Source organism: Octopus bimaculoides, chromosome 8, assembly GCF_046866305.1.
Source record: "Octopus bimaculoides isolate indiv1 chromosome 8, ASM4686630v1, whole genome shotgun sequence".
Classification (NCBI taxonomy): Eukaryota; Metazoa; Mollusca; class Cephalopoda; order Octopoda; family Octopodidae; genus Octopus; species Octopus bimaculoides.
This window is the reverse complement of record NC_142935.1, coordinates 46,074,572-46,098,694: the sequence shown is the minus strand read 5'-3', so window position 1 is coordinate 46,098,694 and position 24,123 is coordinate 46,074,572. Positions and strand designations below refer to the sequence as shown.

General features: G+C 37.2%; 1 protein-coding gene across 1 annotated transcript; it reads left to right on the top strand.

The window, feature by feature from the left end:
- Positions 1 to 16,185: 16,185 nt before the first annotated feature.
- On the top strand, positions 16,186 to 21,696 carry LOC106868265 (histone-lysine N-methyltransferase SETMAR-like). The gene is made up of 2 exons (XM_014913450.3): positions 16,186 to 16,508; positions 21,594 to 21,696. Exons 1-2 carry the CDS (start codon positions 16,186 to 16,188, stop codon positions 21,694 to 21,696), a joined length of 426 nt encoding a protein of 141 aa, XP_014768936.3.
- The last annotated feature ends 2,427 nt before the right edge of the window (positions 21,697 to 24,123 follow it).

Genomic DNA, 24,123 nt, shown 5'->3' with positions numbered 1-24,123 from the left:
CTGTCTGTCTGTCTGTCTGTCTGTGTGAATCCCTAAAACTCGAGAACTACGCAACCAATTTCATTCAAATTTTACACATGCCTTACTTAGGGTTCCAGTTGTGTTTTAGTCAAAAACATTTTTTAACTTCTTGCAGAGTTCGAGCACACGGCAACATAATATCTCCTCCACTATTTAAGTATTACGTGTCAAAAGTAAAACAAAAACACTCATGTCAAATACTTTCACTTTAAAAATGAAACTATTCCACTAACTGAAACAATCACATTTCGATACTGTAATGACAGATACTTTCAGAGAGAGAGAGAAAGAGAGAGAGAGAGAGATGTATATGTATACATATAGATGTATATGTACACGTATATGTATATATATATATATATATATATATATATATATATATATATATATATATATATATATATATATGCATACATGTATATGTATACATATGTGTAGATGTATGTATATATATAGATGTACATGTAATATGTACACATATATACATATCATCATCGTTTAACGTCCGCTTTCCATGCTAGCATGGGTTGGACGATTTGACTGAGGACTGGTGAAACCGGATGGCAACACCAGGCTCCAGTCTGATTTGGCAGAGTTTCTACAGCTGGATGCCCTTCCTAACGCCAACCACTCAGAGAGTGTAGTGGGTGCTTTTACGTGTCACCCGCACGAAAACGGCCACGCTCGAAATGGTGTCTTTTATGTGCCACCCGCACAAGCCAGTCCAGGGGCACTGGCAACGATCTCGCTCGAAAATCCTACAGGAGCCAGTCAGGCGGTCCTGGCAACGGCCACGCTCAAAATGGTGCATCTCATGTGCCACCCGCACAAGAACCAGTCCAGGGGCACTGGCAACGATCTTACTTGGCTTGCCGGGTCTTCTCACGCACAGCCCATTTCCAAAGGTCTCGGTCCGTAGTCATCGCCTCGGTGAGGCCCAATGTACGAAGGTCTTGCTTCACCACCTCAGCCCAGGTCTTCCTGGGCCTACCTCTTCCACGGGTTCCCTCAACTGTTAGGGTGTGGCACTTTTTCACGCAGCTATCCTCCTCCATTCTCACCACATGTCCATACCAGCGCAATCGTCTCTCTTGCACGCCACAACTGATGCTTCTAATGTTCAGCTTTTCTCTCAAGATACTTACACTCTGACGGGTATTCACATTGACATTACACATCCAACGGAGCATACTGGCTTCATTCCTTGCGAGCTTACGTATGTCCTCAGCAGTTACAGCCCATGTTTCACTGCCATGTAGCATGGTTGTTCGTACGCATGCGTCATACAGTCTGCCTTTTACTCTGAGTGAGAGTCCCTTTGTCGCCAGCAGGGGTAAGAGCTCTCTAAACTTTGCCCAGGCTATTCTTATTCTAGCAGCTACACTTTCAGCGCACCCACCCCCACTACTAACTTGGTCGCCCAGATAGCGGAAGCTATCGACTACCTCTAGTTTTTCACCCTGGAATGAGATAGAAGTTGTTTCCTGTTTGTTTGCAGTCTTTATATATATACATGCATACAGAAATCTATACATATATACACCCATCACACACACATACACATGCACACAAACACACACATTAGTAATTTGTTTTCTTATCCAAAACTACGTCAAAAGTACTGAATGGATCTTTATGAAATTTGGAAATAATATTCTTTGCATAACGGCCATAACTCCCATGAAAATTCATATATTTTTGATGTTGAAATTTTAACCTGAACATAACAGATGAGCATTATTTAGAAAATGATGTCACACGTTATCGAGGCTACCATTCTTTCTGGATGTGCAAAAGGGGATGACGTCTTTATTCCAAGAATTCCTCTTACTCCATCAGGAGCAGACATTCCTTTTACATTCAGAAGACTACAATTCCCCCTTCGTGTGACTTTTGCCATGTCCATAAACAAATCTCAGGGTCAAACACTGTCTGTAGCTGGTCTTCTCTTGGAAGAGAACTGATTCTCATATGGACAACTGTATGTTGGCTGCACAAGAGTGGGCAGCAAAAAAAAAACCTATTTGTATATGCTCCACAAGAGAAAACAAGGAACATTGTTTACAACGAGGTGTTATAATCACAACAGCAAGAAAGTATGTACATGATCACCGTCTTTTACGAAACTTCATTGACTTTCATATATTTATATTGATATACATATATATATGTGTGTTTGGGTGCGTGTGTGTATATACATCTCTATATATAAAGATGATGCGTAGTCTAGACGGCGTTTTTAGATTTCATTATTCTCTTTAACCAGGGCAATGCCAGGTATTGCTACTAGTATATATATATATATATATATATATATATATATATATATATATACACTCCTGACTTCTTTCAGTTTCTGTCCACTAAACCCACCCACAAGGCTTTGGTTGGCCCAAGACTATAGTAGAAGACACTTGCCCAAGGTGCCACACAGTGGGATTGAACCCGGTACCATGTGGTTGAGAAGCAAGCTTCTTACCACACAGCCACTCCTGCACCTGTATATATACAGATAAAAGAATATATATATATATATATATATATATATATATATATATATATATATATATATATATATATATATATATATATATATATATATATATATATATATATATATATATATATATATATATATATATATATATATATATATATATATATATATATATATATATATATATATATATATATATATATATATATATATATATATATATATATATATATATATATATATATATATATATATATATATATATATATATATATATATATATATATATATATGCATACATACATACATACATATATATATATATATACCATAAAAACCTGTGTAATTTATGCAGGTGATTTTCAGGATAAAAAAATTGTTAAGAAAAGCTTCTACTCATGTGAAAGTTTTCACCCAAAAGTTTCTAGAATTGCCGATATGGCCAGAGGAAAAAGGTTTCCAGTTTAGTTGTATTTAGCATAATTTCACTTACTTATGATTAGATTTTATTAAATTTCCATTTAATAAAAATAATTTCTGTTTAACAGGTATCACATTGAAATCTATTAAATTACAAAGTGTTTGTGTTGTTTATAATAAACTTTATTTTATATTTCTTGCCCACGAGAGATTATGTCTGATCTTTAGCATACTTCTGTATGTCTTCTCAAATCATGATCACAGGAAAAGTTGTTAATAATTGTTATCAACAAAAACAAAGCTGATAAATACATACAAGTGTTGCAAAATAAGTTTATTTACCAATAAACATCAGCTTGGATGACACTTTACTCATCCAACAGAGGAAGGTAACTGATCAAACTGATTTTGTAAACAGAATTCTGATTGGCTGAAAGTGTCTTCTTGTCTCAAGCTCTGATTTTCTGCCTATTCTTGTCGGAACCTTTGATATGGAGTATCAAAATTTTAATCCCTTTCACACTTATAAAATGTCAAGCAAATTAAAAAATTTGCCATTACCGTTTTAGCTGGGAGACCAAACTGATAGTTTGGTGACCCGCTAAAACAAGCGTTAAAAATTGAAAGGAGAAAATAAACAGTTCTGCAAGTTTAACTCAGTGTTTATTGAACAAGAGAGGTGCAAAATTTAAGAAGTGATTTGTTAGAATATACACACCTGTGAGGAGACATAAACAAGAATAGCAAAAATCTACTATACCAAAAGAACTGGTAATACATACATGACAAGTATTCTATGAAGAGAGCATAAGATTGCTGCATAATTCAACATGAATGTGAAATGACATTAAACATCATATAAGGTAAATGAAGGTTTCTGTAGGAACACTAATTCATATTCACTTAGTGAGTTTACATACACAAGAATGAATTATGATATTGTTGTTGGCATTAGATGCAGTAAAATATGGCCCGGACTGTGATTTCCAGCATGGACATCCAACTTCAAAAAGTAATTAACCATTTAATGGTTTTAGTAAATTTATACAGAAAAAGTAAGCATTATACCGTCCTGCATAAATAAAAGTCAGCTTCATTATATTTTTCCTGTAAAAACCTATTCTGACATTAAATGAGTCAACTTACATTTGTACATTATTTTTCAACAAAAATATTTCTAAAAAAAATTCTGGAAATGATCTACTCATGTAATTTATACACCCACTAAAGTTTATTTTTGTTTTTACAAAGAAAACAAAGTGCGTAAATTACATGGGTTTTTACGGTATATATATGCTAACAGACAGACAGACACACAGACAGACAGACAGACAGACAGATAGATAGATAGATAGATAGATAGATAGATAGATAGATAGATAGATAGATAGGTAGGTAGATAATTGTGGTAGTGATTCAATGTAGAATTCAAAATCAAAGTTCAAAGATTGAGTCCAGAGCATGATGTAGAAGCAATAAACATTATAAAAGACAACACACAATGATCAAAGACTCATAAAAAATGAGAATCTTAACGTTAACTCATGCATTCATATTCACAGACCTGACAACCCTGGTCACCTACCATGGAATATAAAAAGAACTTTTTTTCAGCTTATCATTCTTCGATACAACAAATATCCACAACTTTCTGTCTCAATAAACCACTAATGTCCTTGAAAGTTGTTGCTTTTTTTAAATATTTACTATGTTGTTGTTTTTTTTTATATTTTCTATGGATTGCTTGAATCTAACTTTCTTCCTACACCTTGATCCCTGTATCTTACATATATATATATATATATATATATATATATATATATATATCTGAGACCCCATTGGTCATGACTGACCATGGGATTGGACCTAGAAAGTGACCCTCCCAGGCACAAGTCCGGGCAAGGTTGTTTATGGAAGACCAGCAGTCACCCATGCATACCGGCTTCTCCTCTCCACGCCGCCAGTGTTATCCAAGGGAAAGGCAAAGGCCGATACAGCTTGGCACCTGTAATGTCGCAACTCATTTCTACAGCTGAGTGAACTGGAGCAACGCGAAATAAAGGGTCTTGCTCAAGAACACAACACGCAGCCCGGTCCAGGATTCGAACTCTCAACCTCACAATCGTAAACTCGACGCTCTAACCACTGAGCAATTGTTCAAAATATTTTGATTCAGATTCCATGCTTTTTAAGGTTTCCAAGCCAAGGGTTTTTCTCAAGTCAGCAGAAATTCAAGCTGGGATTTTTATAATCAGAACTGAATTTCCACCAGCCTGAGGAAAAGCCCCATTAGGAGCTTGGAAGCTTTAAGTAACAGAGAATCTGAACCAAACTGTTTTCAGCAAAACATGTAACTACCAATAAATGTGTTGAGTGCCCTTTCTTTCGTTTGTCCACTCTCTCATGAGTGTGTGTGTGTCTTTGTTTTTGTCCCTCACCACCACTTGACCACAGGAGTGGATTCGTTCAACCAAACTCTCCAACACAGTGCCCCCCAGTAAGGCTGCAGTTCAACGACTGAAACAAAATACAAAATATACAAACAAGTACCCAAACGTGTCTGCATTTAAGTGTGCATTTGTGTGCAGCAAATGTACGTGTATGTATCTGTGTATTTCATTACACACAGAGATGTATGTGAATATATATATGTGGCACTCGATATGTAAGCCTACAGAGATGCTCAATAAAGCAGTGGGATTATCAAACCATATTAGGACAGTCAATTAAAAAATGTGTTTCAGTCACATGTGATGCTCAGAAGAAAGCAATCATTAAATTTTATATTAATTTACTAATTATTGCAATCTTTTCTCTTCTCATTATATCAGTAGTGTTGGTGGTCACAGTTGACTGAGACTGAAGATGAAGAAAGAAAGAAAGAAAGGCAAAGAACAATGGACTAAATTTTATTATGGCCTTTAATTAACAAATTTCATTACAGCTTTATCTTTCTCAGTTTCAAGTTCAAATCCATCAAGTGTTAGCTTTTCTTTCAAATCCTGTGTGACACTGTTTTTCTATATATTGCAAACTGAGGTGAACTACTACTATGTCTAGCAGATGAGTATCCATCACTGAAGATGACCAAAATGAGGTCAAAATCACATGATCTGGTGGTCTCAGGGCTAGAATAATTGGAAGTTCTCTTCCTATTTGCAGTATATATCAAGTGCAAAGCACACTGAATAACTAGCTGGAGGAAGCATCTTCCTGGAGTTAAAATAGTAGTGTCATCTTTTCTTATAGAATACCCTCATTTGGGTGGTGATAAACATTACTTAAGAGTACAAGGCACTTCTCTGAATGGTCACAAGTCCATCACAAAGTTATCTCCACACCTTGCTCGAGGACACAAGGCACAACCCAATCCAGGAATTGAATCTGTACCCTTGTCAGCATGGTTGCAGTCTAATGACAGAAACAAGCAAAAGGATAGAAGATAAAGGATATCCTAGATAAGTCAATGTGCAATATTCACTGCATTTCTTCTGGCTGAACATCATCAGATATCATTTTTTGTAGTTATTGCTTCTGTTGTTGTTGTGATTAGTCTTCTGATGTAATTGTTACTGTCTTTGTTGTAATTATTGCTTCTGTCATTGTCATTGCTGTTGCAGCAATTGCTTTAGTTGCTGTTGTTAAGGTTATCATAATTACAACTCCTGATGTTGCTGTTATTGTTATTGTCCTTGTTCGTAACTTCTATTGTTGCTTTCCCATTGTCGTTGCTATTGGCTCTATAGCTGCTGTTTGCAATGTTATTTTTGCTGTAGAAATAATCTTATCCCCCCTTTTATTGCATTATTCGGTGCAGTCTGCTCACCTGCTCAAGTGCAATTACTTAACACATGCACTGAAAAGCCACAGTAAAATTATTAGCAAAATTATATCACAATGACAATTCTCACAAAAAATGCACCATATATAATAAAGTGCATGAGCATAAAGTTCACAGCCTCGATAACAGTGGTGGCGGTGGTGGTGGTGGTGGTGGTGGTGGTAGTGGTAGTGGTGGTGGTGGTAGTAGTAGTAGTAGTAGTAGTAGTAACAGCAGCAGCTGCAGCAGCACCAGCAGTAGTTGTGGTGGTCATGGTAGAGGAAGTAGTGATCAAAATAGTAATGGTGGTGGTGGTGGTGGTAGTAGTAGTAGTAGTAGTAGTAGTAGTAGGAGTAAGTAGTGGAAATAGTGGTAGAGGTGGGATGGTAGTAGCAGCAGCAGCAGTGGTGGTGGTAGTAGTAGTAGTAGTAGTAGTAGTAGTAGTAGTAGTAGTAGTAGTAGTAGTTAGTTTTTTTCTTTAAATTTTATTTTTTCTTGAACCTTCAAACTCATAAGGCCTGTGACCCAATTTCTCAATGCTTCATAATTTCAAATTGACTTTGGAACATTCACTGTATTAAATCATTATCAAATGACAAACATGACTATTGTTTTTTCTTACAGATGGCGTCTCTGAGTTATTTTGTTTTAATGAATTATTTGTCAGTTTTTCACCCACTTTGCTATGATTTTTTTTTTTTAAATACTTCCATAGCTTGATCTGTTACAATGTGGTTCTTATACTTTATAACCCTCTAGTACATTGCTGCATCGTAACTTTGAAGCAGACAATGAAGCTAATACCATTGCTGCAGCCACCAACAGCAATGACGATGACGATCATGGTGGTGGTGATGATGATGATGATAATGACGATGATCATGATAGTGATGATGATGACGATGACGATGATGATCATGATAGTGATGATGATGATGATGATGACAATGATGATGACGATGATGATGATGATGATGACGACGACGATCATAATAGTGATGATGACGATGATGATGATGATGATGATGATGATGATGGTGGTGGTGGTGGTGGTGGTGATGATGATGATGATGTTGATGATGATGATGATGATGATGATGAAGATGATGACGACAACGATGATGATGATGACTATGATCACAATGATGATGATGATGATGTTGATGATGATGTCAATCATGATGGTTACAAAGATAGTGATGACAACAATGATGACGATGATGATGAGGAGGAGGAGGAGGAGGAGGAAGAGGAAGAAGAGGAAGAGGAGGACGACGATGACAACAACAACAACAACAACAATGATGATAATATTGATAGTTACCTGCACAGTGCCTTTCTCTAGCTATGGCCTGTAGCCATCCTGTTGTCTCTACTTCACTCATTACCTCCTGTCTGATCTCTTAACCCATTCCAACATTTTGCCTTTGGCTTCTTTCGAAAATGTTTGGCTTTCTTCAGAAAATGTTTCTGACTACATTTTTGGACACATTTCTCCCAATTGCATATTGATGTGTCTGCTTCAGTCTTGTGGTATTTTAATTTTTGTTCCTCTCACATCAATGTAAGCTTGATATTTAGATTCGTTGATGTTCTTGTAAACAATATCTGACACCTCAAACAGGAAAAGCTAAGCTCTAAACAGATGGGGGAAAAAAAGGCCCTGGAAAGAGGAAAAAAGTAGAAGAGGGAGAGAGAGAGGGGGAGGGACAAACAGACAGATAGACAGACAGACACAGACAGGCAGGCAGGCAGACTGATGGGCAGGCAGAGAGCCCTCATGACTTTGTATTTTGAAGAGAGACCAATAGCGACAAGAATTGAATGCTCCATATTTCCTTCTTTCATTCAATCATTCCAAATTCTCTTAGATGACTCTCCATCCCTGTTTTAGATTGTGTGTTATGACTGGAACTTTTCTCACCTGTTCAGAAACTTGGCTTCCCCTTTTAGGTGGACCTCAATGTCATGAAATGTCAGATATTATTCACAAATATGTCAACAAATTTATCTTCAAAAAAGCCTTGTTGCTCAAACCCACTTTTCACTTGTTGTCTTTCATCCTGCCCAATCATTTGACTAGTGACAGTACTCAACTGTTCTCTAAACCAGTGCCCCGTAGCCTTTTTTCACTTGTGGTACTCTTATATTCTTTTCACTTGTGGTACTCTTATATTCTCTTCACTTGTGGTACTCTTATATTCTTTTCACTTGTGGTACTCTTATATTCTTTTCACTTGTGGTACTCTTATATTCTTTTCACTTGTGGTACTCTTATATTCTCTTCACTTGTGGTACTCTTATATTCTTTTCACTTATGGCACTCTTATATTCTTTTCAAAATTTGGCGGCACACCTGAACTAAATATATAACTAAAAGTATAGGGAAAAGAATTATATTCAGGTTACACTGTGGCACACCTAGCATTGTCTCATGGCACACCAGTGTGCCACGGCATAGTGGTTGTGGAGCACTGCTCTAAACTACAACAACTAGGCATGTTGCTTAGTGGCTAGGATGTTGTACTCATGATCAAAGGATCATGGTTTCAATTGCTAGACTGGCTGTGTGTTATGTTTTTGAACAAAACATTTCATCTTCACATTGCCCCAGTTCACTCAGCTGATGAGTAACTTTGTGATAGACTAACACACAAGAGTGAGATGGTGACTCAAGAAAATCCTCCAAACAGAAGCTGCATGAGCCACGTTTTGTATTCAGTGATTGAAAGGACAAACAGTACTACTCGTACTGTGAATCCTGGTTAGTTGGGATTCGTAGTTTATGCACATCAAAGGATGATGTCAGCAACTCTTAACAGCTGTTTCTTCTTTACAGCTGTTTCTATATAACCACTCACAATTATCATGTTGAAACTAGCCATCAGGAAATATTTTTCCACATGAACACTTTGTAATTCATTTAAAGTTGATTATGTTTCATCATTAGTTAAATTAAATTGAGCAGTCTACTGACAAAAGTATTCTAAACATGACCTTCTCTACCTTTATGTCTTCACCTATAGTTTGTATCCCAGTACTGGAATAGGTATAGCACAGTGCTCTGCAACCTTTTTTTTACTTGTGGTACACTGGTAATCTTTTCAAAATCTGGCGGCACACCTGAACTAAATGTATAAATAAAAGTATAGAGAATAAAATTATATCAGGTTACACTGCAGCACACCTAGCATCGTCTCGTGGCACACTGGTGTGCCACAGCATACCGGTTGCAGAGCGTACCGGTTGTATATGCTGGTATAGCATATACATGTAAGGGGTGACTTAAACAGTTGTTTGTTCAAGAAGGACATCCAGCTACAAAAACGCTACCTCAAAATGTCCTGTCCAACCCATGCCAGCATGGAAAACGGGTGTAAAAACGATTGTAATGAGGGCAATGATGAGAATGGTGAGGATGATGACAAGTGCATCAAAGATGAAAAAAACATGTAACTCGTATGTAGCTGCTATTTTTAGTAGATCAAGTGACCACACACAGCCTCTTTTGTCGGCTTGTCTCATAGCTTATGATTCTTTGCTTTAGTTCCTTTCAATCTAAATAACACATACCACTTATTTATATGCATGTCTGGCTCTGTGTGTGTGTGTGCATGTGTATGTAGGAAACCTCTATTTTAGATTTCGTTCTTAATCGTTTCTCTTGTCTACTGATGGAAACTGAGTTAATCTGGCTCTTGGTCCCACCTGAAATAACCACTTGACCGCCTCACAGTCTGGCTGCTGTTCTCTGTATATTAAAGACGGTCGATTCATTCATATCACACAAGTGCCAAACCTCCATTCATTTCCATCACCATATTCACCGTACAGTTGTTACTCTTTATTGCCATTAACATCACCCACTTTGTGTGTGTCTGTGTATGCACACATGTGCATGTGCAAGTGCACAGATATGTGTGTGTATGTGTGTGTGTGCACATGCGTGCATATATGTGTATATGCGTGTTTGTGTGTCTTTATGTTACGTATGTATTATGTATGTGTGAATGTTATATATGCACACATACACCCATGCACACCAAACACATATATGTGTACGCATATGTACATATGTATGTCTAAGTATACCAATACAAATATACACACACAGACACGTGTATGTGTATGTGTATGCATGAGCGTGTGTGTGTGTGTGTGTGTGTGTGTGTGTGTGTGTGTGTGTGTGTGTGTGTGTGTGTGTGTGTGTGTGTGTGTGTGCACTTGCAGCATGGACGTAGTTGGTTCAGCAATGAAAGCCCTGAATCTTCCCAGCCAGTAATCCAGTCTACACGAGAGCCACTTGATAAATCGATTTAATGAATCAGAAACAAACTCAAAAATAGAGAAAAACAGACAGACAGATAAAAAGATAGTGAGTGAGAGAGAGAGGGGGGGAAGAGAGAGTGAGAGGGGAGGAAAATCTAGAGAGACAGGGACGAGAGAGAGAAACAGACAGGCACAGAGAGAGAGAGGAGGAGGAGGAGGAGATGAAAGGTTGGAGGAGAAGGGTATCTATAATGTTAAATGTAGCGAGACAGTAACTGATCTGACAACTAATTAATGATTCAATAGCCATCTTTTCTAATGACCTGCTCTTTCTTGTGTTGATTAGAATGGTTGAGTGGACTGGAGACATGGAGAGGGAGACATGGGGCGCGATGGTCATTGTGCAGAGAAAGAGAGACAGAGAAAGAGAGAGAGAAACAGATAGAGAGACAGATAGACAGACAGATAGACAGACAGACAGACAGAGGAGAGAGAATGGAGAAAATTTGAAGTGGCGGGGGAGAGGAGAATTGTGTGTGTGTGTGTGTGTGTGTGTCTGTGTGTGTGTGTGTGTGTGTGTGTGTGTGTGTGTGTGTGTGTGTGTGAGAGAGAGAGAGATAGAGAGACATAGAGACACAGAGAGAGAGAGAGACACATGCAGAGACATGATGAGAGCCAGAGAGAGAGAGAGAGAAACAGACAGATAGAAACACAGAGAGACAGATAGAAACACAGAGAGACAGATAGACAGAGAGAGAGAGAGAGTGGGGTGGTGATATCTGTGGTTGAAATAGGGGAGGTAGTAACAGACAGACTGATATGTTGTCAGGAAAGAGGATGACAGAAAGAGGGATGGTGAGAGATGTGATGAAGAGGAGTGGTATGAGGAGAAGGCAATGACAGGAGAGGAGTGATTTGAGGATAGGTAATGACAGGAGAGAGAAAGAGAGAGAGAGAGAGAGAGAGAGAGAGAGAGAAAGAGAGAGATGATGATGATGATGATGATGATCAAGACAGGTGATGACTGAGAGAGAAAGGTCGTAATAGATGAGAAGGTAAGAAAAGTGATGACAGAGATTCGGGTTGGTGTGAGGAGAGGTGTCAAGAGAGAGAGAGAGAGAGAGATTATGAAGAGAGATAGGTAATGACAGAGAGAGAGAGAGAGAGAGAGAAAGAGAGATGGAGAAAAGAAAGGTGAGGATAAGTAAGAGGTCACAATAGAAAGGACAGGTAGCAACAAAGCGAAGTGAAAGACATATAAACAGAGTTGGTGTCTCGGTGGTCTTGTGGGTAAAGGCATATGTAGACACCAATAACATCCTGGACAGGGTTCAATATCACCCAGGGCCTGCACGAAGGTGTCTTATGAAAATTTTAATAGGCGCAGGAGTGGCTGTGTGGTAAGTAGCTTGCTTACCAACCACATGGTTCCAGGTTCAGTCCCACTGCGTAGCACCTTGGGCAAGTGTCTTCTACTATAGCCTCGGGCCGACCAAAGCCTTGTGAGTGGATTTGGTAGACGGAAACTGGAAGAAGTCCGTCGTATATACGTATATATATGTATGTGTTTGTGTGTCTGTGTTTGTCCCCCCCCCCCCAGCATCGCTTGACAACCGATGCTGGTGTGTTCACGTTCCCGTAACTTAGCGGTTCGGCAAAAAGTGACCCGATAGAATAAGTACTAGGCTTACAAAGAATAAGTCCTGGGGTCGATTTGATTCGACTAAAGGCGGTGCTCCAGCATGGCCGCAGTCAAATAACTGAGACAAGTAAAAGAGTAAAAGAGAGAGAGAGAAGTGATGACAAAGTGTGTGGTGAGGTGAGGAGAAGTAATCAGAGATGATAAAAATAGAGGTGATGACAGAGAGAGCAGGTAATAGTAAGTGTTAGGGTAAGTGTATCAGTGATAACAATGAGAGAAGTGGTATGAGGATAAACACTGAAAGAGAGGTGTGATAACAGAGAAATAGTATTATCAATAGGGGAGGGTATGAAAGGAGAGGCGATAATAAAGAAAGGGATAGTGTGAGGAAAGGTGGCAAGGAGAGGTGCCAGGAGAGAGGTGACATTGCAATGTGGTGGTAGAGATATGGCACAAAACATTCATTATTGTGGTTGTCTTGTCTGAGTTCAGTTCTGATCCAGTCGAATTATATGACCAAAAGTATTCCAGCTTTGACCATCCTGAGCTATCTAGAACTATAGTATTTGCTGTGTCCTTTTTTAAAAGACGTTAAAATGGGAGTTGGGTTAGATTTTGCTGCTATATTTAGCAGGTCAAGTGAGTGTAGACGTTCCCTCTTTGGTTTGTGCCACAAGAGAAGGATGATGAGAGTGATTGCAACTATGTGATAGGAGGAGAGTGGAGGCGCAATGGCCCAGTGGTTAGGGCAGCGGACTCGCGGTCATAGGATCGCGGTTTCGATTCCCAGACCGAGCGTTGTGAGTGTTTATTAAGCGAAAACACCTAAAAGCTCAACGAGGCTCCGGCAGGGGATGGTGGCGAACCCTGCTGTACTCTTTCACCACAACTTTCTCTCACTCTTACTTCCTGTTTCTGTTGTACCTGTAATTCAATGGGTCACCCTTGTCACACTGTGTCACACTGAATATCCCCGAGAACTACGTTAAGGGTACACATGTCTTTGGAGTGCTCAGCCACTTGCACGTTAATTTCACGAGCAGGCTGTTCCGTTGATCGGATCAACTGGAACCCTCGACGTCGTAAGCGACGGAGTGCCGACAACAACGATAAGAGGAGAAGTATTGAGGGAAAGAGAAGGAGAGAGAGAGGGGGGAGAGAGAGATTGAGAGAATAAAGGCTGAAGAAGAAAGAGATGGTGGGGTGAGATGAGGAAGAGACTGGGGGGCAAAGAAGAAACAGGAGAGAAGGCTGAGAAGAGACAAAGAGAGAGGGATGAGAAGGCAAAGGAGGAAAGTTTGAGACATGGAGAGAGAGGGGGAAGAGATAAGGGGAAACACACTTAATGATATAAAGTGAGAGGTGTAGGATGAGGGAAGACAAAAGGAGTGGGAGTAACAGGAAGATGGGAATAGGAAAGGATAAGAGGAGAGAGAAGGAGAGAAACAAAGAGAGAGAGGGAGAAGGAGAGAAACAAAGAGAGGGAGAGAGAGAGAAGGAGAGAAACAAAGAGAGAGAGAGAAGAACCTATTGGATATGAAGAGTCAAGGGAAGGTGAGATGAAGTAGAGAGGGAAAAGAAGAAAAAGACTGAGAAAAAAAGAAAGAGAGAGTGTGGGTGCAGAGAAGAAGAAGAAGAAGAAGAAGAGAGAGAGAGAGAGAGAGAGTGATGGTAGGAAATAACAAAGATACAAAGAGGATGAAACGGGAGAACCAAATTAGTGGACAGAAAATGAGAATCACAGCGAGAGTGGGGGAAAATGTCAGAAAAAGCAAACAGCAAGACAGAACCAAGAATTAGGTAAAAAGAGGGATATGACAGAAGGAAATTGAATAGTTTCTGCTTAAAGTTCCATTACCATGTCCTACTAATTTCACCAGATACAGCTGCCTCTTCTTATCACCCATTCAACACCATGCCTCCCAGAACCCTTAATAGTCATTATTCCCAGTTTTGCTTTGTAAGACAGCAACTCCTTACAATGCTATCCCCTCCGATGTTTTTCTTGCAGTTGTCCAGATCTATGTGTTTAAACTGAACAACAACCACATTAGCCTCACTAGTTTCGTGGGAGAGCATTACAAAGTCATTGGAGTAGTCACCTCCTGATAAAAGCCATACATATGTAAAGATAACTTCCCTTAGACTAGTAAAAGTAGACTAAGTTAATTTTACTAAGAGAAAGAGGTGAGCTCTGACGCTCAGGGAGAGACCATCATAGAAGGACCCTTCTCAAAATTTCAAACTTTTCTTTTTCCCAGAAAACTAACGTTGTCCATTTCATTAACTTTTGTAGTTACTTGTTGCCACATAGATCACCACTACATCCAATAAATTCCAGAGTTTCAATAGATTCTGCTGAACAAAAAGGGACCAGGAAGCCCTTAATTCCACACAGGAAAAAAATTGAAACAGAAAATTTCAAATATATCACATATCTGTAAAAAAAAAAAAGAACATTACACATAACACGTAATGGGGTATCTATTACCTTAATGATATTTTGAGTTGTTGTGTTATTAAAACAACAGAGTCTCAAACCTGTCCTGTCAACAGATGGTTCAAACTCTCCTGTCTACAAATGGCAGGACCACACAGGGAAAAATGCACCAAATATTTCTAACATTCAGTATATTCATATGTTCTAAGACAAGAAATTTTGGCAGAGCATTACTATCAAGATTCTGCTAAATTTAGATTGCTTGTAACTGAAAATAAGAATGATGCACAATTCTATATTTAAAAAAAAAACAAAATGTGCAAGCAACGCATGCAAAAAACGAATGTTTCAAACTCCCATATTTCATTTCATTCCTAGTTGTAGTGGAAATACCACATAGAAAGGAGATTACTCTAAGAATTGACCTTATGAGTTTGTATTGTTTTTCAAATAAATAAAGCATAACAGAAAACAGGCTCATTTTTATATATATATATATATATATATATGTACGGAGATGAAGTTGCATACCAAGTGACCTGATCTGAGATCGTGTGCTGAAACAAAAACAATTTCAGTGTGGAAGGTGTTTATAAGCCATTTAAAAACACATAAGAACCGTTAGATTCACTTTAAAGCAGGACGAAATCACGTGATGTGGCAATTCCAGTAGCCATAGCAGATGGTTCTCGTCTGTCAACGATATAAATATGAGTGCTTATTTTTGAAGCGTTATTCTATTGGGCACTTTTGACGAACCGCTAAGTTATGGGTACGTCAATAAACCAACACCAGTTGCCAAGCAGTAGTGAGGGACAAACAAAAACACAAAGAGCCACACACATGCACGCACATACGCGCGCGCGCGCACACATATAATGTGGTGGGGTGTATCAGGTTGTCCAGAAAGTTCTGAGCGATTTCAGGATTCGTGTCTCTAAGCCTTTCATGCAACAATCCTAATCTTAGTATGACCCATATTTCAGAATTGCTTGCAGTATTGAATCCTGTCAGCTAAGTTCCACGTTAAAAGTCAGCATATATTTTACTCTTTTCAACCTTAATTGCCATTTGAAATGGATAGTCAAAAGTTGCATATTCACCACGTATTGCTTTGCTTATTCAAAAAAGGTGAAAATACTACGGTAACATGTAAAATCATTTGTGGAGTTAATGGTGAAGATGCAGTAGGTCAATTAACAGTTCGAAGATGGTTTTCAAAATTTAAACATGTTGAGTTCAGCTTAGAAGATGACAGTCGCTGTGGAAGACCCTCAACTGTAGACGACGATAGTTTGAAGGTAACCATTGAAGAAAACAAGAACATTATGGCTAGAGAACTTGCAGAGAAGTTGAAAGTTCCCAAAAGTACCGTTCACGAACATTTAGTGAAAATTGGGTATGCTTCTCACAAAATGTCAGAATAAAACTGCATGGACCGGTATTCCATGTGTGACATGCTTCTAAAACGTCATGAAAATAAGCCTTTCCTGAAACAACAAGTAACTGGAGATGGAAAATGGATTGTTTACAATAATATAGTGAGTAAAATATATTGGAGTTTTGTATGAGGATCCTCCAAAACAGCTTCCAAAACAGAATATTCATTCATAAAAGTCATGCTTTTTGTCTGGTGGAGTTTCAAATGCATTATTTACTATGAGCAACTCCCACAAAATCAGACCATCAATTCGGATGTGTACCGCCGTCAGCTAGCATCAAAAGATCGAGAAATTGAGGCCAGTGCTCTCCAATAAGAATGAGGTAGTGTTCCACCAGGACAATGTCCGACCACATTTGTCTTTGGCTACCCACACAGAATTGCTTGAACTTCGGTGGGGTCTCTTGCCCCATCCACCATACTCCCCTGACATTGCGCAATCTATTTTTTGTTTTTGTCACTGCAGAACCCTCTGAAAGGAAAATCATTTAATGATTGATTGAGATGGTGTCAGAACCCACTTAGATGATATCTTTTCTTTAAAAGCAACTGATGAAATATTTAGACCGCCTGCTAAGTGGACTTAAGGTCATAAACAGCAATGGAAATTACTGTAATGAATAAAGATGAGAGTATGTTTAAAATTTGTTATTCTCTATTCCGCTTAAGAAACGCTAAAAACTTTCCGGAAAACCTGATATGTGTGTGTGTGTGTATATATATATATATATATATATATATATACATTTCAAAGATGTAACTACACATGGACTGTTAGCAATCTTTTTACCTTCTTTTTCTTTTGGATATTCCTATGTCTCCTGTTTCCGAAGAAGAGCTTTGCTCGAAACGTAAAACAACCACTCTTTCTTTCCTTCCTTCTCTGAGCGTCTAATTAATACTTTGCATGTACTACGTCCTCGTGTTGTTTTTTCTTGATGTCTTTTTTATCTCCGTTTTTTAATTAATTAATTATATATATATATATATATATATATATATATATATATATATATATATATATATATATACTTGGCATTCTCTTTCTTTAATCTCCCTGATTTCCTTTGTTATCACCCTTGTACCTTTCCTTCTGTCCCTCTCTCTCTCTCTCTCTCTCTCTCTCTCTCATTCTAGTTCCTTCCCTATTTCTTCATTCCTTCTGTTCCCTACCTCTCTCTGTTCCTCGCACGTGATCGGTGCTCGGCCAAGCATGGTCTTTCTTTCTTAGCCTGACCACCGCTCGCACAACAATTTATTTTCCTGTCTCCTGATTTTCATCTATGTTTGTTGCCGCAATTCTTCCACTTCACACGCCAGCTTAACTCAGCTTGTCCTTTTAGTCGAAAAACACCTGTTGTTATTCTTGTTGCTTGTATCTCTAATCGTGTAACATTTTCGCCGTTTTCTCGTTTTTTTTTCCGTGTTATCGCACATATTCGCCTGCTTTTTCCCCAAAATTTAATGCCCTTAGCCTAGATCATTGGGGTCTAACAATTTTGAACAGTCTCAAGTGTAACAGGCCGAGACTGTAATGATGATTAGAAGCTTGACTGATAAATAGAAAGCCACGAATGTCCTGTGCTTCTGTCCGTCTTTGTATCGTCCATCTGTCCGTATGTTTTTATTGTCGTCCGTTACGTTCTTGTTCTGTTTATATATATATATATATATATATATATATATATATATATATAGCGTTCTACATCAGATTCGCGTTTGTCCGTACGGCTTTTTAATGTTGTTTTCACTGTCCAATTTTTCCTGTCTTGGTTTGTGTTTGCCACCTTGGAATCCTCTGTTTAGTGGGTTGATCCACTACTCAGGAAGAGACTATTCTAGAGTACGTTCTGCCTTATCTTCGAAACGTCGGGTTAGAATAGAGGCAGCTGATGAAGGAATATTCCAAGTTGCTTTCCATTTTCCTATGTGTTCGTTCCGCTGTCTGTAGTTGATTGTTCTAACGTCCTGTACCCTGATATGCATCTATATACACATGTAGATGTAAGTATGTACATATATGTGTGTATACATGCATATATATTCTTTGCATTATATATATATACATATATATATATATATATATATATATATATATATATATATATATATAGAGAGAGAGAGAGAGAGAGAGAGAGAGAGAGAGAGAGAGAGAGAGAGAGAGAGAGAGAGAAAGTGCGAAACATAAAGAAACCCTCATCGATTATTTTATAAACACGTCAAATTAAACCGCCTATCTATATAAACTTTACCGGAATTAATAATTATGTTTAGCTCTTTATATATATATATATATATATATATATATATATATATATATATATATATATATCGCTATTGTATTTTTAAATGTTTAATTTTATGAAATTTTTAGAATTTTTTTTAAATTTTATAATTTTGTAATTTAAAAAAATTTTTGAATATTGTAAAAATATATTAGGAAGCTATATATATATATATTTTTTTTTTTATTTGTATTCTTATTTTTAAAGAAGATATCTTGGAATTTGTAGGATTAAGTTGGATCTGTTAATAATTATAATAAAAAGAAAAATAGCCTGAGGACGCACTGCTGGATTTATGTATTAGGCATAGCCTGGTAAAACAAACCACCAGGGCAGAAACACGTGTAGCGTTGATTAATATTATCCTCTTCCCCTGCAGAATAATAACAGGTAGGTAAGGTGTATATATATATATATATATTTATAGTTTTTTAAAATATGTTTAAATGATTTATAATAAATTCTATTGTACTTTTTTTGTACGTGATAGTAGGCTTTAAAATGCTTATATTATTAGATTAGTATTTTGGATATAACTTTCTATGTGTACTCCTGAAATTGAAGTTGTGGTCTTATTGGTAAAATCCCAAATTTGTAATAATATTATAATTGATACTGCATGCTTTGCATTAGTAAAATGTAAAATAGTAAATATCCTGACAACCTGGAATAATTATTATTCCCTAAGTTTATATATATATATATATATATATATATATATATATATATATATATAGTTCCATTATTGTAGGATAAGTAAAAGAAACGTACTCTCATTTAATATATTCAATTTACAAAAGAGATGCTAAAAGTTACATGCTGTAGAGATACAATGATTTGGCAGATTTATATAACATGCCTTGTATCTACACGCAACCTTTCAGGCGCAGTACATATCGTTAGATGCATTTAAAAACTAGGATGCTGGTCTATGAGAAATCATGAGAAGAAAAACTAGATTTTTCTACATAAGATTTTTCTCAGCATTTGTACTTGAAAATTTATGAAAGTCACCTGTCATATTTAGATGAGCCCTGTTATTTTTCGTAACAGTTAAACAAAGTTGAACTCATTCACCTTCTTTTGTTATTCCGACCTACTTCCAACTTTAAAAAATGTATAAATACAGAACTCAAACAAAATTCTTCCTCTTTGTATCTGGCATTTGTTGGGGGGAAATACTTCTCACTTTCACTCAGCATTTAGCAGAGTTAATACCTTCGCCGAAAGTGTATCCACTCTCTTTTACCCGGCACTTAGCCGAATATTTTCAGACAGTTCATTTTCGCTTTTAAATGCCGCACGTCCTTCTCTTTCTAGCCTGCCTATCTCTCTAGCACCAACATCTGACACAAATATTACCAAAAGTGTACTAGCCTTCTCGTTACTAACATCTTACCACTGTAAAATAGCAGACTACTACAACTTTCGTATACTGTTCCTAACAACGAGTTGTGACAGATAAATAAAATGTGTATGAAATAACTTTTTTCTTTCTGTTGATTTACTTGTTACATATCACATTATCCTACAGAGGTTAAATAATCAGCTGTCAATACTAACATCTACTGCATCACTGCGCCTATTGCATCTATCAATAATACAAACACACACACACACACATACACTTCATTTATGTATTAAGGCTACCATTGGTTTCATGTTAAGAATATATCTTTATATCTTAACAATTTTTCAAGCCATTCCTCCACGTGATCAGCTTGAAAGATTTTAAGCTTTTAAATTATTTTTTAACATGAAACCAATGGTAGCCTTAATACACAAGTAAAGAATTTTTATTCACCAATACGGCAGTGAGCACTCATTCTCATTGTTCGACATTTACATATATATATATATATATATATATATATATATGTAACATTTGATATTTAGGCAGAGAGAGAGACCATAACAAAATATTTGCAGAATAGAGCTCTGTCCAGCAATGACCGTTGACTGAACACTATTCAATTTTTTTTCTCCGTGTTTTCTCCTTGTCTCCGTATTCTTTCTGTTGAAGAGCGTAGCTCGAAACGTCAAATACTTTCCGTATTCCCGAGCGTCATACTAATATATACTTTTGTTATTTACACCACCTGTCCTCGTCTGTTGTTATTATTTGTATATTCTCCCATATATATATATATATATATATATATATATATATATATATATATATAACCAAAACTTAATAAACAGGGACGGTTTTTTTCAGCTCTCTAATTAAAGGTATTTTAAGCCACTGCTTGTACTATTTGTCCTGGTTTCAAACTGCTATTTGATTTTGATATCATCAGGCATTTCATGGCTTTGCTAGTAATTTCTGTTGTATCATCACAACAGCTTTATTTCATCTGACATTGTTATGCATTGGTTTACAACTGTCATATTATGTTAATATGTACATAAATTTTTCGATGAATGAAGCCATCATCTGTTTCATTGAAGTTATTATTCCCCACACTTTTGTAAACCACACATGTTCTATGAACCACCAGCTTGAGTATCTTGTATTTTTGCATGCCATGCATGTCAACATGGTATTTCATTTTAAATTATGTGTTCTAAACGTTTTAACACCATTTCAAACGAGTTGATTCTTGTCTGTTGCATTATTCAATCAGAATCTCTTCTGTTAAGTATTATTAGTTACCGGAATCCGCTGAGACTTGTATGACTAGCTCGTAGAATTCTGTTCCATTCAGATGCAATTACCATTAATAAAACTCATATTTTGGTTTTTCTTATGTTTCAGAATTAATACTTGCATTTCTACAATGAAACCAGTAATGCTGGAGTCAGATCTCACTAAACAGCCTTGTTCCATAACTGCTACCATTACTCACCGAACTTTTTAAAAGTTCCCAATTATGCATATATATATATGTGTGTGTGTGTGTGTGTGTGTGTGTGTGTGTGTGTATATATATATTCATGTGTTTATAGGTATATTTCCTGTAAACTTGATATTGATGGGAATATTCTTTTCTACTCTAGGCACAAGGCCCGAAATTTGGGGGGAGGGGACCCAGTCGATTAGGTTGACCCCAGTACGCATGTGGTACTTAATTTATTGACCCCGAAAGGATGAAAGGTAAAGTTAACCTCGGCGGAATTTGAACTCAGAATATAAAAACAGACGAAACACTGCTATGTATTTCGCCCGACGTGGTAACGTTTCTGCCAGCTCGCCGCCTTTTGATGGGGAATATTAACATAGTGGGTAGCCTCGCTTTCACAGGTTATACTTTTGCTATCCAAGAGCATGAGATAGCTACGAAATACCTAACTGATGAAACAGGCAGCGATTACATAAACTTCCAAGACGCAACCAAAACGTCAATCATGTCACACGTTTCTGAGGAAGATGTTACCAAATAATGTTATCAAGGTGTTATCCTCCATTGCAGCGTACTGTCGTTGCTTGATAATATACAATACCATCTATAGGAAAGTCTGCCCTAGGATAAACATCGACATTGCTTCTGTTAGTGAATACATGCATAGTGAATATAAGACAAGGAATATTGGTGGAACATTTCCATAAGAACCTCTGCCATAACATGCATGATATAGCTGTCTGGGATAAAAAGTAAAATACGTACAGTCAAAGAAGTCAATTGCTTTGTAGTTGCAAGCATTTCTTCTAAAATCAGTAACAAAAATATTTATGGTCAACTGATTCAAACTTCAGGTTTTCTACCTCAATTCTAATTTCACATTTATACCATTAATTATTTGTGCATTGGCTTAGTTAATAATAAAGTGAGAATTTTGAAAAGCTAGGATTTTCAGGTAAGGAAAGCAACACTATACACATTATAAATACTATTAGTAAGCAGAAGGGAAAAAAATATGTGAGGTTTTTCTGAAGTCCAACATGTTATACTTAACGCTTTTGCCATCCAAATTGGAGCAACGGGGCTTTGTTTCTTTGTTAGAAATTCGTACCTTCTTTGCAATTAAAAAAGTAACATATGCGCACATATGTATATACACATACATTCTTCTACACATTTTCCGTCCATTAACAAAGTTTGGTCATCACGAGATTATGGTAGAAGATACTTAAGCAAGTTGTCATGCAAAGGTATCAAACGGTTTTGAAGAGAACTCCTCAAGCATATAACCATATGAAATAAAATGACTCAATGTCTTAGTAAGAAAACTTCTGTAATATATAATATCTATAAAACAGCAGCAAAGTTAAGCTCATATTGAAAATGGTAACCACATGTTTTTTGTTTTTGTTTTTTGGCGGGGGGGGGGTGTTCGTTTTATTTTTTGTTTTCTTAGTCAGAAGGGAAAGGACAAAACAGAAGGTCTTTCCTTGGGACCTCAACGATGCTGATAGGAAGGGAAGAAATTATCCTCGGGCCAGAGAGCTGACTTGAATACTTGCAACAGACTGGGATCAGATAAAACTACACGAGTAATTGGATGTAGGATTAAAGCGGGCCATAGATTATGTCCATCAATTAAGAACAGAAGGTGCATGGCTCAGTGGTTAAAGAATCGGGCTTACTATCATGTTGTTGTGAGTTCGATTCCCGGACTGGGCTGTGTATTGTGTTCTTGAGCAACAGACTTTAATTCAGTTCAGTCAACTGTAGAAATGAGTCGCGATGTCACTGGTGTCAAACTGTATTGGCCTTTGCCTTTGCCTTTCCCTTAAATAACATCGGTGGCGTGGAGAAAGGGAGGCTGGTATGCATGGGTGACTGCTGATCTTCCATAAAAACAACCTTGCCTAGACTTGTGCCTCATAGGGTAACTTTCTAGGTTCAATCCCATGGTCATTCGTTTTACCCTTTACCCTGGTCATCCGACAGAATTTTGTGCAGTCTTTGTCTACCAAATTTTCATCATAAGACTTTGAATGACCTGAAACTATGATAGAAGGCCCTTACATACTGGGCATACTGGGCTTCATTGTGGAATCGAACTAGAAGTCACGTAGTTGTAAAATGAACTACTTAACTTCACAATTATGATTGTGTTTGATTAGAAAGCCAATTTAAATTATCCATCCTGATATTGAACCTAAATCTTTCTGGATGATTGCCATCCCGTCTAAAATTCTCATACACACACACGCACTCACACACACAGTGCATTTAATTACTTAGTGAAGCCCTACCTCCCCAAATAAAGCATTACTTCTTTAGTTTAATCTACACTCTAAATCGTCTTTCTAAATCTAGAAGATCCATGGGTTACATAGCTATAAAATATATATCACACTAACTCTGCAAATTTTATTGCTCTGTGTGTGTGTGTGTGCG